Below are 13,885 nucleotides of genomic sequence, written 5' to 3' on the forward strand. Positions count from 1 at the left end.
AGACACAAATGTCCTAGCCAAAATGTGGCTCAAACGCAAAACAACTTCGATCAAAAAAGATCAAAAAATAAATTACTTCAATCCCCCCCAAAAAATTCAAAGAAAATTAGCTTTCAAACTCTTTTTTTTTTGTTTGTTTGTTTGTTTGTTTGTTTCAAATTTATTTTTGCATTCAAACACATTTTCGGGTTGAATAATGAAGACACAAATCAACCTCTATTAGGCTCCGCCCAGTGGATACAATTTTTGATTGTGGTAACTACATTGGCACGACACCGGCTTGCGTAACATATTCAATGGATGACGATCTTGGCGAAAAGTATAGCTGTCCTAAGCAGCCTGATTTAGAATTCCCGTCAAGAATGATGGGAAAGAAAAAAACGCTCATTTTCAACTTATTATTGTCAATATTCTTGTAAGTTAATTTTATTGCTGACACTGCGTTTTGAGGTCATCAACATGCTGTGCCCCCACTGGCTCAAAATTCAAACTCCGCCTATGGTTCGCAGTCATTTTGTCTAAAGGTAGTGCTACCAAGTATTAGGCGGAGGGTGCCAATACTTTTGAGAAATTGAGCATTATCTGACAGAATTGCAGGGGTGCCAATACTTTTGGCCAGCACTGTATGATTTTTGGTTTTTATTTTGTGTTTGTATCCTTTTATATATTTTTTAAATATAGCAAATATTTTCCTTAATTTGAGGCTGGCAAAACCCCACCCAGCCACCGACCCTCACGCTCGGACTCGGCGCGGCAATTTGCAAACAAATTCCGTCTCCGGCTTTTCATCTATGAAGGTTAAATAACAGCAGAGTCAATAGAAAGCAATTGATGGCGGGCTTAGCGCGGCCTGCCATTTCCATGGAAACGACGATTTCACACCTCCTGCCGCGTCTGCGCTTTTCGTCTTCTGGGGAGTTTTTCAAGGACGGCGTAGCGAGCGCGGACGGACGGGCGGGATTAAAGGAGCCGGCGAAGAAGCGGGCACACTTGGTCATGATTTATTCAACAGGGGGAGCTTTCGGAAGGGGGAGGCGGGGGTCAAAGCTTGGCTTTGTGTGGGTGGTCTCTGTCACTGAAGTAGCTGCAGTCATGCCCACGCCGCTCCCCCTAATCTATTCCTCATCGACAGTCTCGGGGAAAATAAATGAGTTCTTCGATCGATGAAATGATCAATCGGGGTTGGACCTACTGACGCGCATTGAGCGTGGTTTGCAGCTTTATTAAATCGCGTTATTATTTTGAGTTCAGTGACAAATTGACACTTTACTGCATTAGAAAATGCAATGAAAACCGCCTACTGTATTTTCATTTCATTGGCGGTGGTAGACGAAACAGAGTTGCACTAAAAACTAGAAACTGCAGTTTCTAGAGAAATGACTCCGGGTCTTGACTGTGTGGAGATACAGATCTTAGCCCTGCCCAGATTGTTTTGGGGACATTTCGGGGACACGTCCTGATCATAACAGGTCAGTTCCTGTTGATTTGGGGACATTTCGGGGACATGTCCAGGTCGTATCAGGTCATTTGGGGGGCGTGTCCTGATCATATAAGGTCATTTGGGGACATTTGGGGGGCTTGTTGTGGTCATATCAAATCATTTGGGGACATTTAGGGGGGCGTGTCCTGGTCATATCAGGTTATTTGGGGACATTTGGGGGACACGTCCTGGTCATAACAGGTCAGCTCCTGTTGATTTGGGGACATTTCGGGGACATGTCCAGGTAGTATCAGGTCATTTGGGGGCGTGCCCTGGTCATATAAGGTCATTTGGGGGGCGTGTCCTGGTCATATAAGGTCATTTGGGGACATTTGGGGGGCTTGTTGTGGTCATATCAAATCATTTGGGGACATTTAGGGGGGCGTGTCCTGGTCATATCAGGTTATTTGGGGACATTTGGGGGACACGTCCTGGTCATAACAGGTCAGCTCCTGTTGATTTGGGGACATTTCGGGGACATGTCCAGGTAGTATCAGGTCATTTGGGGGCGTGCCCTGGTCATATAAGGTCATTTGGGGGGCGTGTCCTGGTCATATAAGGTCATTTGGGGACATTTGGGGGGCTTGTTGTGGTCATATCAGGTCATTTGGGGACATTTAGGGGGCGTGTCCTGGTCATATCAGGGGACATTTGGGGGGACACGTCCTATTGATATCTGTTCATTTCCATTTGATTTGGGGACATTTCGGGGACATGTCCAGGTCGTATCAGGTCATTTGGGGTGCGTGTCCTGGTCATATAAGGTCATTTGGGGACATTTAGGGGGCGTGTCTTGGTCATATCAGGTTATTTGAGTACATTTGGGGGACACGTCCTATTGATATCTGTTCATTTCCAGTTGATTTGGGGACATCGTTTTTTTTTTCAGCCAATCAAACGCAGTAGTATTCATAGGAGTGGCCAGACGGGGCCACTTAAAATCTTGGGGTGGCACACGAAAACTAAAAGCCATAATTTCAGGTTTTTATTATGTTGTTGCAGTAAAAAGGCCAGAAGAAATCTATCAGAAGGACGTAAGGACACGCCTACTTGTGCACAGTTTGAGTTCCACAGCTGCTACAATCTGACATTATACTGTCACTCACAGCTTTTTTAGTTTTTCCCATCCAATTTGGACCAAAACGGGTCGTTTTGGTCCAAATTTGTCATGATTGCGCATTTTCTCCATACATGCTGGATAGTTTACGTACTACTACCACTAGGCTACTACAAAGACAGCGTTCTATTTCACCTACAGTGTGTGTTGGAGTTTTTGTACTGGAAATAATAGCGCCCGTGTACTATAATGCAATTCCCTGCAGCTAGACGGCAAAGAAACACAAACACGTTTGAAAAATAAAAGGTCCAATAAGCCTCGGTTTAACACCAGGGGATGCTGCAGCACCCTCAACACCCCACTTCTGGCGCCACTGTTATGCTGGCCACGGTGGCCAAAAAATTTATAGGGGGGCCGTGGCCACCCCTGGCAACACCCTGGTGGCGCCATTGATCAAACGTGAGTTTGACGGGGGAAAAATGGACTAGAACATTCAGCAAGTGAAAAAGTAAATATAAGTCTGAACGTAATGAAAATAATTCACTTTATAATAGGTAGGGTCAATTGTATCCTTACAACATATGGGAAGGCAATCTAAATTACCTATATAACTGAATTCATAATAAAATGCAACTAAGATTGCTTAAAAGTTGGTGGAGACAATTTGAGCATCCTGAAAAGTTGCTAGTGTTATGTCCCTATGCAAACCTACGCCCATTCATAATCATCCTAGCGACACTTTGTTAGAAACCACTAGCGAAAAATCGAGCTTCCATTTCTGGTGTTTTCCTTGTGTTTGGAAACTTGATTTCTGGCACTCTAGTTTCTTTCCTTACCGAACAGATACAAAGCACTCACAAGCGGACACATGTTGAAAGACCAGCATCCGCCACTGGCGTGTGGTTACTTTGCTTTGCTCCCCCACGTGTCACTTCCTATAAATTTTGAATGAACTTTGGGTTCGAATCTTCAACTTTAGTTGTAGATTTATTTTCCCCCCCAAAATTTGAACTCGGGGGCACTGAAGTCGAACGGTTCCGCCGAAAGCACATCGCAAACCTGCACGCCGGGATAAACCGTAAGCAATTTAGCAGACGCACGAGACAAAGCTTATCTGCCCGAAGACTCTTGACCACAGAGGCCCACGCGGCATGTTTAAATGTTAAAGACTTTTCTTTCCCCTGCGCAGATAACATTAGAATTTTGCCCGGTAGCCACGCGGAGAAGGCGGCGCGGTCTTATCTCCTTCCGAAAGATGCGATTACCGACAGCTTTTTTTTACATTCGCTCGCGCACCTGCGACTTCGCGCTGGCCGAATGCAAAGCGCGAAGCTGTTTTGTAACAACAGATGTCGTCATGTGAAGCCCGGCCAAAATAATTAGAGGCGCGCTGCATTCGCTGGCGTGTTTGCTCAAAGATAAGCCAAGCTTGCTTTAGCGCCTGATTGCTAAACCAGATGGCTAGCTGCATTTTTCTTCTTTGTCTCGTTGTATCACATCTTTGTCACAAAGCTAGCTATTATGTGGCGCCATATATAAAACGTTTATTTGAAAATACATGGTTGCCTGAATATTACTGTAATAAGAGAAAGCTATAACATAGACTTCATAATGATGATGATATGATAATGTATTATGAAGTCTATGGCTATTACTAGAAAATGCCATTTCTGGAGAAAATGTGATGGTAGCTTTGCTGTGATCGTTGGTATATCGCAGGGGTCCTCAAATACAAATCTTGAAGGTCCACAATTGTTTCCTACAAGCATGGGTCAATTTATGAATGTCGGTCAAGTACAAGGCAGGTCGAAGGTGTGAAGGTGGTTTTCTTACGACCAAACAAAAATACAATGCACATTCTGATTAAATAAAAAAAGAAAAAGAAAAAAAGAAAACGTGCAAGTAGTACAGTGCATGTTCACATGAACAGAATATAAATGACAAGCTCTGTCATTAAGGTGCAAAAATAACAATTATTGACAGCAACTTTAACTGTAAAACACTGATTAATGAGAGAAATGGCATTTGTGGGTCACAAAGCTGTTTACTCGCATCATCAGCCAGTACTTCAGTGCATCTTGTGGTTGATGAATCTGAGAGATTAGATTTTTTTTTTTTGGGTCATTGTTTTCCGAAATTTCCGGGTTCGCGGTGAGTCAGCAACCAGCACACTTTTGCTCAATAGATGATGTTTATTGATTAGAAAATGTAGAATAAATTAGATTTATTGATTACAATCCCACAAGAGCAAGCAACTAGTATCAAAACAAGTATAACAAGTAGTAACGATGGCGTTAGATCTAGTTTGTCAATCCCAGAATCCCCGCATTACCTTTACAGCACAACAAAATGTTCCTTAACAATGAAAATCGCTTACTGTTGACAAATGAGCGGGGAGCCAACGCTCCGGCGAAACGGCAAAGGAACAAAGCCAAGCGACCCGTACGTAATCCTCTGGCAGACTTCGGGGGGGGGTTGGGGAATCTCCCGACTCTTATCGGCACGTCTGACGCGGGAATGCGGGTGGCCACTCCTCGCCCCCACGGAAACGCACCACCCGAATTCGTAAGGCCCCCCCCCCCCCCAAGGGTATGCGATTTCCCCCCCAGTTGAGGCTCCCAGCGATTAAAGTAGAATGTTTATTTAAGTCTCGTGAGATTCCCTCCTAACTATGGAACTCAAGTGCGTACTATGATGCAAAACAAGTTATCTCGTTAGATTCCCTCCTAACCATGGAACCCAAGGTGAAAAACAATAACAAGTTGTTACAATCTAGGTCACAGAGGCAATCATACATCTAATGTTAAGGCATCACATAATATTTTCTCCCATCAGTCATTTCCTCCTTTTCCTTCGAACATTGCTGCCATCACTTCAGTCATGCACTCTTTTATTATTTCTCCATCAGAGAATGGCTTCTTATGTTTGGCCAACACCCACGACACTCTGAGTTAGCACTCCGTTGTAATTTGTTGTTGTGTCATTGATTTAACAATAACCTTGCTTGACTCTTGATAAGACTGCTTCAACCTGTCAATTTCTCGCCTTCTCAATTCTGATTTAGGAGGAAACTTGTCTTCAAAAGAGCTGCGCTCTTTAACATAATAACGTTTCACATTTTCACTTTTTATCAGAGCAACTGTCTTGAAGCATATTAAGCACATCGTTCTTGTATTACAGTTGGTAAAATGGACGCATATTTGTCAGTCCGTTCCTCATTGAAACGGCGATTTTCGTTGTCCACTTTTCTTCTCTTGGTCAACTTTGAACATGCCATTTTTTTTAGATTCGGTCTTCTGCTGGTGGCATGTAAACAAACAGATTGCAATGTGCCGAGTGCGACTCCTGTTTCACACTGCTGCGGTCCGTCCTCTCGAGCCTGCATGCTGCTAGCTCTCAGCCAATTAGCGCATCCATGCAGGCTCTCTCAGCCAATCAGTGCATCGTTGTCAAAGAGATGACGACAGAAGTGGGAACATGGAAGATATTTGACTAAAAATGAAACAGAATTTAGCTTTAGAATAGTAGTGCATAGCGATAGATCGGCGATTCATACAAATAATATATTGTTGAAAAAAAGTTGTTTTTCGTTTTTTTTTTTCCTGGGTTTCCAGAGAGGTGTGCCGTGGTCCGGTCGTGGACCGCGGTCCGCTAATTGAGGACCCTGGGTATATCGGGTCACTTCCTGTTGATTTTGAGGCGCCTTGAACTTCCTGTAGCTATTGGGTCACTTCCTGTTGATTTTAGGGCATTTCGGGGTCACTTCCTTTTGATATCTAGTCACTGGGGTTGGTAACCAGTAGGAGTGAATGGAGGTTTTTGTACAATTGTAATAAATGGCAAATAGGACCATTGGAAATGAATGGGAAATTTTGCCCATCTGAACTGAATGGTTTGTTTTTGGCATTTTTTGGCTTGATCGTATGTTTTTGGCAAAAAAAGTAATAGAACTTTTGTGCCCCGTAGTGTCCTGAATTTTTTTAAAAAAAATGTATAAATGATGTGATTTGGACAAAAATTGCAGGACAAGAAGCGTTTTGAAATTGGAAAAAAAATGTGCACACCCTGAAGGAATCAACAATCTGGGCCAGCAAAACTCCGACAACCCGGCCAAAAGGCCAAATTCCGCGCGTTCACCTTAGTCTTAACCCCTTGTAATGACTCCATTTTGAAAGCTGGAAGAAGGCTGCGAAACACAAGCTGACAATTTATTCAGGTCGACTGCGATCAAACAGCAAGGCAAATAGGTCCAGGCAAGGAGGCAGACTCAGGCTCACCACATTTTTAAACATTTAGTCTCGCGGGGGGGTGTTTGGCCGTTGTTTAGGATCATTTTCTATCGTAGTTTGGGCTGTTTAGTTCACGCGTCAGTTGCTGAGTCACCTTTACTGGGGCAAATGGAGTGGGAGATTTTGGCCGCCTCAGCGTCAATGGGACTGTTGTAGTCTTACCAGTCATCTTATCAGTTGGGCGTTCTCAGGTGTTCCTTGTTTTGGGAGGACGTCCCGCCATTTGTTCTGGACTGTCTGGGAGAACTGATTGCGAGAGGTGGTGCAGACGTAGGCTTTAGAGTAATAGAAACTGTTAGATGGTGCCTACGAGAAAAGGTACTATCTCCTTCAACCCAAAAATAATTTCCATGCATTCTACTGATGCAAGTTTGAAGAAACAGAAGAAAATTTTGTGAATTCTGTATTGTGAGCTGCGCACGACAGCAGTGCGCGAAGTTGTGAAACTGAGGACGCAAGTCCTTCCGGATGGCCTCGGCCCGTTTCGCCGCTCTAATTAGTATTGTGCTAGCTCTCACTAAACACGCTCTGGTTCAAGCAGCGTGGAGAATCTACATCGCCGAGTGTCTTCCTAATTGGATGTTTCAATGTGGCCATTTATTCACAGAAGGGCATCTAATTAGGCTCCTTTGACATCAACCGGAGTGTTTTTTTCCCCCGTCCTCGTAGCCGAGTTTAATTGACTGTTCTAACGATGGTTTATTCATTTTAAGTTTTGTCTTTTTTGTAGAGGATCCAGAACACAACAGACACGCTCCTGGATTTAAGCGGACGTAATATGACCGACTTCCTGGTGAAGACTTTTGAGAAGTCCGGCAAAACCAGGTCATAAATGTGTGGAAATAAACTCCTTTGTTGTCTGGAATTTTTTTGCTAAAAATGCGTCTCAAAATGAAGGTACGGCGGGATTTCGGTGGGAGCTGTTAACTCTCAAGTCCTACTGAGCGAGGAAGCCATCGAAGCCACGTTTCGGGATTTGAAAGATGTCTTCAATGACACTGTGGTAAGGAATAGCTGTCGTAGAAAATGCTGTGAACTCAATGCTGTGTCAATTGTTTTCTTTTTTGAAACAGTCCTGTTTTGCTGCTTAGAAACGGAGAATCTGAATCTGAGTGTCTTTATGGTCTGAAATGTTTTAATGCAGGGGTCCCCAAACTAGGGCCCGTGGGCCGGATACGGCCTGCCTCCACATTTGGTCCTGAACAATTTTTAAAATTTCGTTTTATTTTTTTTTACTTGTGTTATTTATTTTCTGGCTTTTTCTGTGAAGAACCCACAGAGGGTTATTTGGTTATTATCTATATGATTAATAGATTTTTGATGATGATTAAAACTGTTTGTATTACTCTAACACACCTAACATGAAATAAATAGCACTTATACAATAGTTTAACGAGAACAAGCAGAATATAGGGTATAAAAGATACACAACGCCATCTTATCATAGAAGCTCAACGCGTGCGTCATGTGCAAGATTGACGCACCAACTCTTGCAATCATTTGTCACTCCAGGACAAAGAGCAGGGCGTTCTGTCCTAAAACAAGTAGCACCGGAGAACGCCCGATATCAAACTGATAACACAACTGACAAGACTCCAAGAGCCCCCTTTGACGCTGAGGTGGCAGAATCCACATCCTCGTTGCCCGGACAACAGAAACTCCCGAATCCTCCTGTCCAATCCACAAACAGACAATAATCCCAATCAGTGGCAATCACCCCTTGCAGCCCAGACGAAGAGGAGGCCCTGCTGCGGGAGCCTTGCCATACCGAAAAGTGTGGGACCCACTTCCTACCCTATTACTGTGGTTGACAGGTCCCCGACTGGCAGCCACTACCCAGTAACGTGATGAAATTGTATGGGGAGTGCAGTGCACTGTATGCATTGAAATAGGTGTCAACTTTTGAATCCTGTAGTGACAGAGTACATAACCTGTAATTTCTCATTATATGGGTTAGAGCCACCGTATAGTGCTCACATCTCAGCAGTCGACATATTTTTTTTTCCCCACCTCCGCTCGCTCCGGCAGTCCGATAATGAATTTACGCTCCAACAGCAGGAGTTTTCTTTGCATTCACACCAAATGTGCAATGCGGCGACGGAAATTGCCGGCCCCTCGTTTCCCAGCCACCGGTCCCGAAAGAGGCCCGGGTCATTTTCAACCCCCTGCGCAAAACTTCCAGGCAAAGTTTTTCGAGCGTGTCCAATTAAGTCTTGTTTTGCTTGGTCTTCATTAGGACAACGTGACGGATAAGCTGCTCCGCGCGGCCGAGACGTTGCTCAAGAAGCTGGGAACCAAACACAATCTCAAGGTGAGGAGCTTTGTCGTACGAGAGGATGCGCGTACAACCAGCCGGGGTTTGTAGCCGACACTCCAAACGCTGCGCGCTCCTAATTAGTGAGCTAGCATCAGCGGGGCGTCTGCTCTCTCCGCCTTTTCTCTTTCATCCATTTTTCTCTCCTTCCCGTCTCTCTCTACGCACCCCGAGCGCCACAGAACGGTCGATGGGAAAGGAGCAGATACTTGACCCACTTTTTAAGCGCCGTTTGTACAGCGAAGAGACAAAATGAAAACACGCAAGCGTCGCAACGGTGTACCTTATTTTGTGAAGAGGAGTGAGAAAAATGGGGTCTTTCACTTTCTAGTAGTCTGAACAATTGGTCACTACTGTACATACTGGGAAGGGGGGGGGGGGGGCTCTGGGTACCTTGCGATACAATTTGCGATACAGGGCTCATGATCATTTAACGATATGCAATAAACGGATTAACAAGCTCTTTTTCATCATCCCGCAGCAGGAGGGAGGGTGAGGCGCTGTACGAGCATGAAGCAGAAAAAAATATTTTTTAAATTAAAAACCCAATTCTTTTCACCTGATACCGGTCTTCTGAAAGATGGCACGATCGGCCCGATTTCCGTATGTTGTAAAATACTGGATAATAAGCAGAATGTAATGTCAAATCAGTCACAGTTGTTGTTTGAAACACCAATGTAATTTGGCAGGTGTGGTTCTATAACCAGGCCTGGCACGGTTTGGTGTCCTTCCTCAACGTAGCCAACAACGCAATCCTGAGGGCCGGCCTGCCTGCGGGGGAGGACCCCCGACGCTACGGCATCTCCGTGTCCAGCCACCCGCTAAACCTGACCAAAACACAGCTCTCGCTCGCGGCCCTGTAAGCGGAGTACCGCAAAGCGGGCGTTCGGGCTCTGTGACTTGCGCTTTTTCCCCTGGCTCAGGGCGGCGAGCTCCACTGACGTGGTGGTGTCCATCTGCGTCATCTTCGCCATGTCCTTCATCCCCGCCAGCTTCGTCCTCTTCCTCATCGAGGAGCGGGTGAGCAAGGCCAAGCACTTGCAGTTCGTCAGCGGCGTCAACCCGGCCGTCTACTGGTTGGCTAATTTCGCCTGGGACATGGTACGTAGTCGTGGTGATGGACTGAACACCAAACTCGAGAGAGGTGATGATCTCGCGCTGTTCGGCAGTGCAACTACGCCGTCCCGTGTGTCATCGTGGTGGTCATCTTCCTCTGCTTCCAACAAGAAGCCTACGTCTCTGCGGCCAACCTGCCCGCGCTGGTGTTGCTGCTGCTTTTCTACGGGTATGCACTCATTACAGTACAGTTTCTCATTTCTCACATTTTAAGTAGTAACAACATGGTAAGAAGAGGTAGATGGGCATATACTGATATAGACTTTTTTTTTTTTCCAACATCTGCTAAAAGTAGAGAGCGAGAAACAAAAGTGGTATTTGCCTTATTTTTTGCCATGCTGCAAAAAAGATTTGGCCATGTGGCATTTTTATTTTATTTTTTTTTTTTTTTTTTTTGCCACGTGGCAGTTTTTTATGCCAGTTGGCAAAAAAATGCCACCTGGCAAAAAAAAAAAAAGCCACATGGCAAAATAATGCCACATGGCCAAAAACATGCCACATGGCAATATCCATTTTTCCACATGGCAAAAAAATGACACATGGCAAAATCCTTGTTGCCACATGGTAAAAAAAATTGTCACATGGCAAAAATTATTTTCCCATATGGCAAAATCCATTTTGCCACATGGTAAAATCAATTTGCCACATGGCAAAAATGCCACATGGCAAAAAAAATGCTACATGTTAAAATCCATTTACCACATGGCAAAAAAATGCCACATGACAAAAAAAAATGCCGCATGGCAAATTCCATTTTGCCACATGGCAAAAAAATGCTACATGGTAAAATCCATTTGCCACATGGCAAAAAAATGCCACATTACAAAAAAAAATGCCACATGGCAAAAAAATGCCACATGACAAAAAAATGCAACATGGCAAAATCCATGTTGGCCCATGGCAAAAAAAAAAAAAAGGATTTGGCCATGTTGCATTTTTTTGCCATGTGGCATAAAAAATGCCACATGGCAAAATCCATTTTGCCAAATGGCAAAATAATACCATTTGGCAATATCCATTTTTCCACATGGCAAAAAATGCCACATGGCGAAATCCATTTTACCACATGGCAAAAAAAATGTCACATGGCAAAATCAATTTTCCCAAATCCCATTTGGCAAAAAAAAAATATCCCACACAGCAAAAAAAATAATAATTCACATGGCAAAATCATTGTTGCCACATGGCAAAAAAATTGTCACATGGCAAAAATTAATTTCCCATATGGCAAAATCCATTTTGCCAATGGTAAAATCAATTTGCCACATGGCAAAAATGCCACATGGCAAAATCCATTTTGCTAAATGGCAAAAAATGCCACATTGCAAAATCAATTTTGCCACATGGCAAAAAAAAGTGCCACCTGGCAAATACCACTTTTCGTTCTCGGCCCTGCTGCAAAAGTAGCTGACTTTAGCGTGCTACGACTTTTCCGTAGGTGGTCTATCACACCCATGATGTACCCGGCGTCGTTCGTGTTCAGCGTGCCTAGCACCGCCTACGTGGTGCTCACCTGCGTCAACCTCTTCATCGGCATCAACGGCAGCGTGGCCACCTTCGTCATGGAGCTTTTTAATGACGACGTAAGTAGCGCAAAGCGGGAGTGATGAAAAGATTCGCCGCCACCCTCTCGACTCAAACGGATTGGTGACAAACAGCCCCAATAGGAATATTCACTCATATACTCTTTATCCCCTGTGTAGTTGGAAGTTTGTTGGTGCGGTTCCTTTCTTTGAGTGTCGTAAGCGATAATAGGATGAGTAGAGTTGTCCAATAAGTCCAAAAATCCGATATATGCGGTCGTGTATGTAACGTGTTATTGCTAATTGTATTGTGATGCCCCACTAGATGCTTGAATTAACAACTTCAAGGTTTATCAAATAAGGTAAACATTCTGTCAAAAATAAGAAAAGTGAAAGAACCCAAAATGTGCATAATTAAACAAGTCATTCGCTATAAAATCACGTTTAAAGTAGTTACCCCAAAGAGCCACTAGGTGGCGACCAAATCATTACAAATACAGGCAGTTAAACCCCGGAGAACGCCCGACTGATAACACGACTGACAAAACTCCACGAGCCCCTTTGACGCTGAGGTGGAAAAATCCACAACCCTCGTTACCCTGACAGCAGTAACTCCCGAATCCTCCCGTCCAATCCACAAACAGACAATAATCCTAAACAACACCCAAACAGAAAGAAACAAGAAAAAAATGTCATCGGTTCTCTGGTGGGGTCAGTACGGCCCCCCACCCCCACCCACACCCGCCGGGACAACATGTTGATAGCTCGGCGCCTCAGACGTCAAAGCATGCCGAACCCCCACATCAGTTGCCGTGGCAACCATGACCCAGCCATGAAAGATGACACATGAACTTGACTGCCCAAACCTGACACAGAAGGATCATCCCAAGACAACACCCGGCCCACTCCACCACTGCTTTCAAAAAACGGAACTTTTAGCAAACAACGGTCGCTTCTCAGGGACATTCCGATGTATCCGTTGTTTTGCGGACCTTAGATCTAACATTGCCTCTCTGTCGTCTGTTTTGCCTTGTTTTTTGACCATTGTCGACGAAAAAATTGTCAACCTGTTTTCGGTGAGCCTTCTTTAAAACGTTCAAAATGGAGTCAGTACAAAGAGTTAACGCTGGAGTGAACGTGCGGAATTTGGCTCCCGCCGGCCGACTTGCTGGGATGGCGCCAGCGGGACGCTATTTGGTTCGGCTGTCTCTGTTCCAGCGGCTTGGCCGGGGGGGCCGAATTCCTTCAGATAGCTGTCGACTCAGAATGAGTTGTCAGCTTGTGTTTCGAAGCCTTTTTCCAGCTTTCAAAATGGAGTCAGTACAAGACTAAGGTGAATGCATAGAATTTGGCCTTCTGGCTGGCTTGTTGGAATTTTGCCGGCCCGGGTCGTCAGAGCTGCGCCAGCGCGGGTCCGGCGGTTCGGCTGGCATGATTCCGACAATATTGATTGCGGGTCAGATTCCTTCAATATCATTTTTAAATGCTTTTATTAGCCAATTTGTCGGCTACCTGATATTATCAGACTAATCTAAGGATGAGGTTACTGTAAGGTCGATTTCAAAACTGCTCATTTTGAAAGCAACTCTGCTCGGTTTGCCTATCGCCATCAATGGAAGCAAATGAGTTCATAGAGGCGGACGTCGCAGTTACCTCATTTAGCGAGGAATGCGGCGGCGACAGGTCAGATAAGCGCCTCGCCGACTCCGGCGCCTTCAAAAAGCGCCACGGCGTGATTTATGGCCGCGAAGGGGACGTGTTGAGCGTTTCATCATCGTTGATGAGAAATCTCTCACATCTGCGTGATGAACAACCGCTGGCGAGAAGCAGTGTAATTACACCTATTGATCTCGCATTAGCTCTGGCGACCGCATTCGGATGACTTTGTTTTTTAAGTTTTTTTCCTGTCACGAGCATCATTCCTGTGTCTTTTCCTTACCAGAGCGTGTCGTACATCAACGACATTGTGAAACAAGTGCTGCTCGTGTTCCCTCACTTCTGTCTGGGTCGAGGACTCATAGACATGGCTAAAAACCAGGCCACGGCCAACCTCTTCAGCAACTTTGGTGAGAAAACGCAAACGCCCGGAAACACTTTGGCTTGAAA

At 44.8% G+C, this 13,885-nt stretch overlaps 1 protein-coding gene across 4 annotated transcripts in view; it reads left to right on the forward strand.

The window, feature by feature from the left end:
- LOC130928389 (phospholipid-transporting ATPase ABCA1-like) overlaps window positions 1–13,885 on the forward strand; it is a 125,968-nt gene that overhangs the window by 98,217 nt on the left and 13,866 nt on the right. For all 4 annotated transcript variants that reach the window (XM_057854950.1, XM_057854949.1, XM_057854951.1 and 1 more), the window contains 8 exons: window positions 7,557–7,651; window positions 7,724–7,829; window positions 9,063–9,137; window positions 9,830–9,999; window positions 10,064–10,241; window positions 10,310–10,425; window positions 11,695–11,839; window positions 13,722–13,845. In XM_057854950.1, the coding sequence (XP_057710933.1) occupies window positions 7,557–7,651; window positions 7,724–7,829; window positions 9,063–9,137; window positions 9,830–9,999; window positions 10,064–10,241; window positions 10,310–10,425; window positions 11,695–11,839; window positions 13,722–13,845 (1,009 nt within the window). The remainder of the gene's footprint in view (window positions 1–7,556; window positions 7,652–7,723; window positions 7,830–9,062; window positions 9,138–9,829; window positions 10,000–10,063; window positions 10,242–10,309; window positions 10,426–11,694; window positions 11,840–13,721; window positions 13,846–13,885) is intronic.

The sequence above is a fragment of the Corythoichthys intestinalis genome, chromosome 13 (genome assembly GCF_030265065.1).
Source record: "Corythoichthys intestinalis isolate RoL2023-P3 chromosome 13, ASM3026506v1, whole genome shotgun sequence".
Lineage (NCBI taxonomy): Eukaryota > Metazoa > Chordata > Actinopteri > Syngnathiformes > Syngnathidae > Corythoichthys > Corythoichthys intestinalis.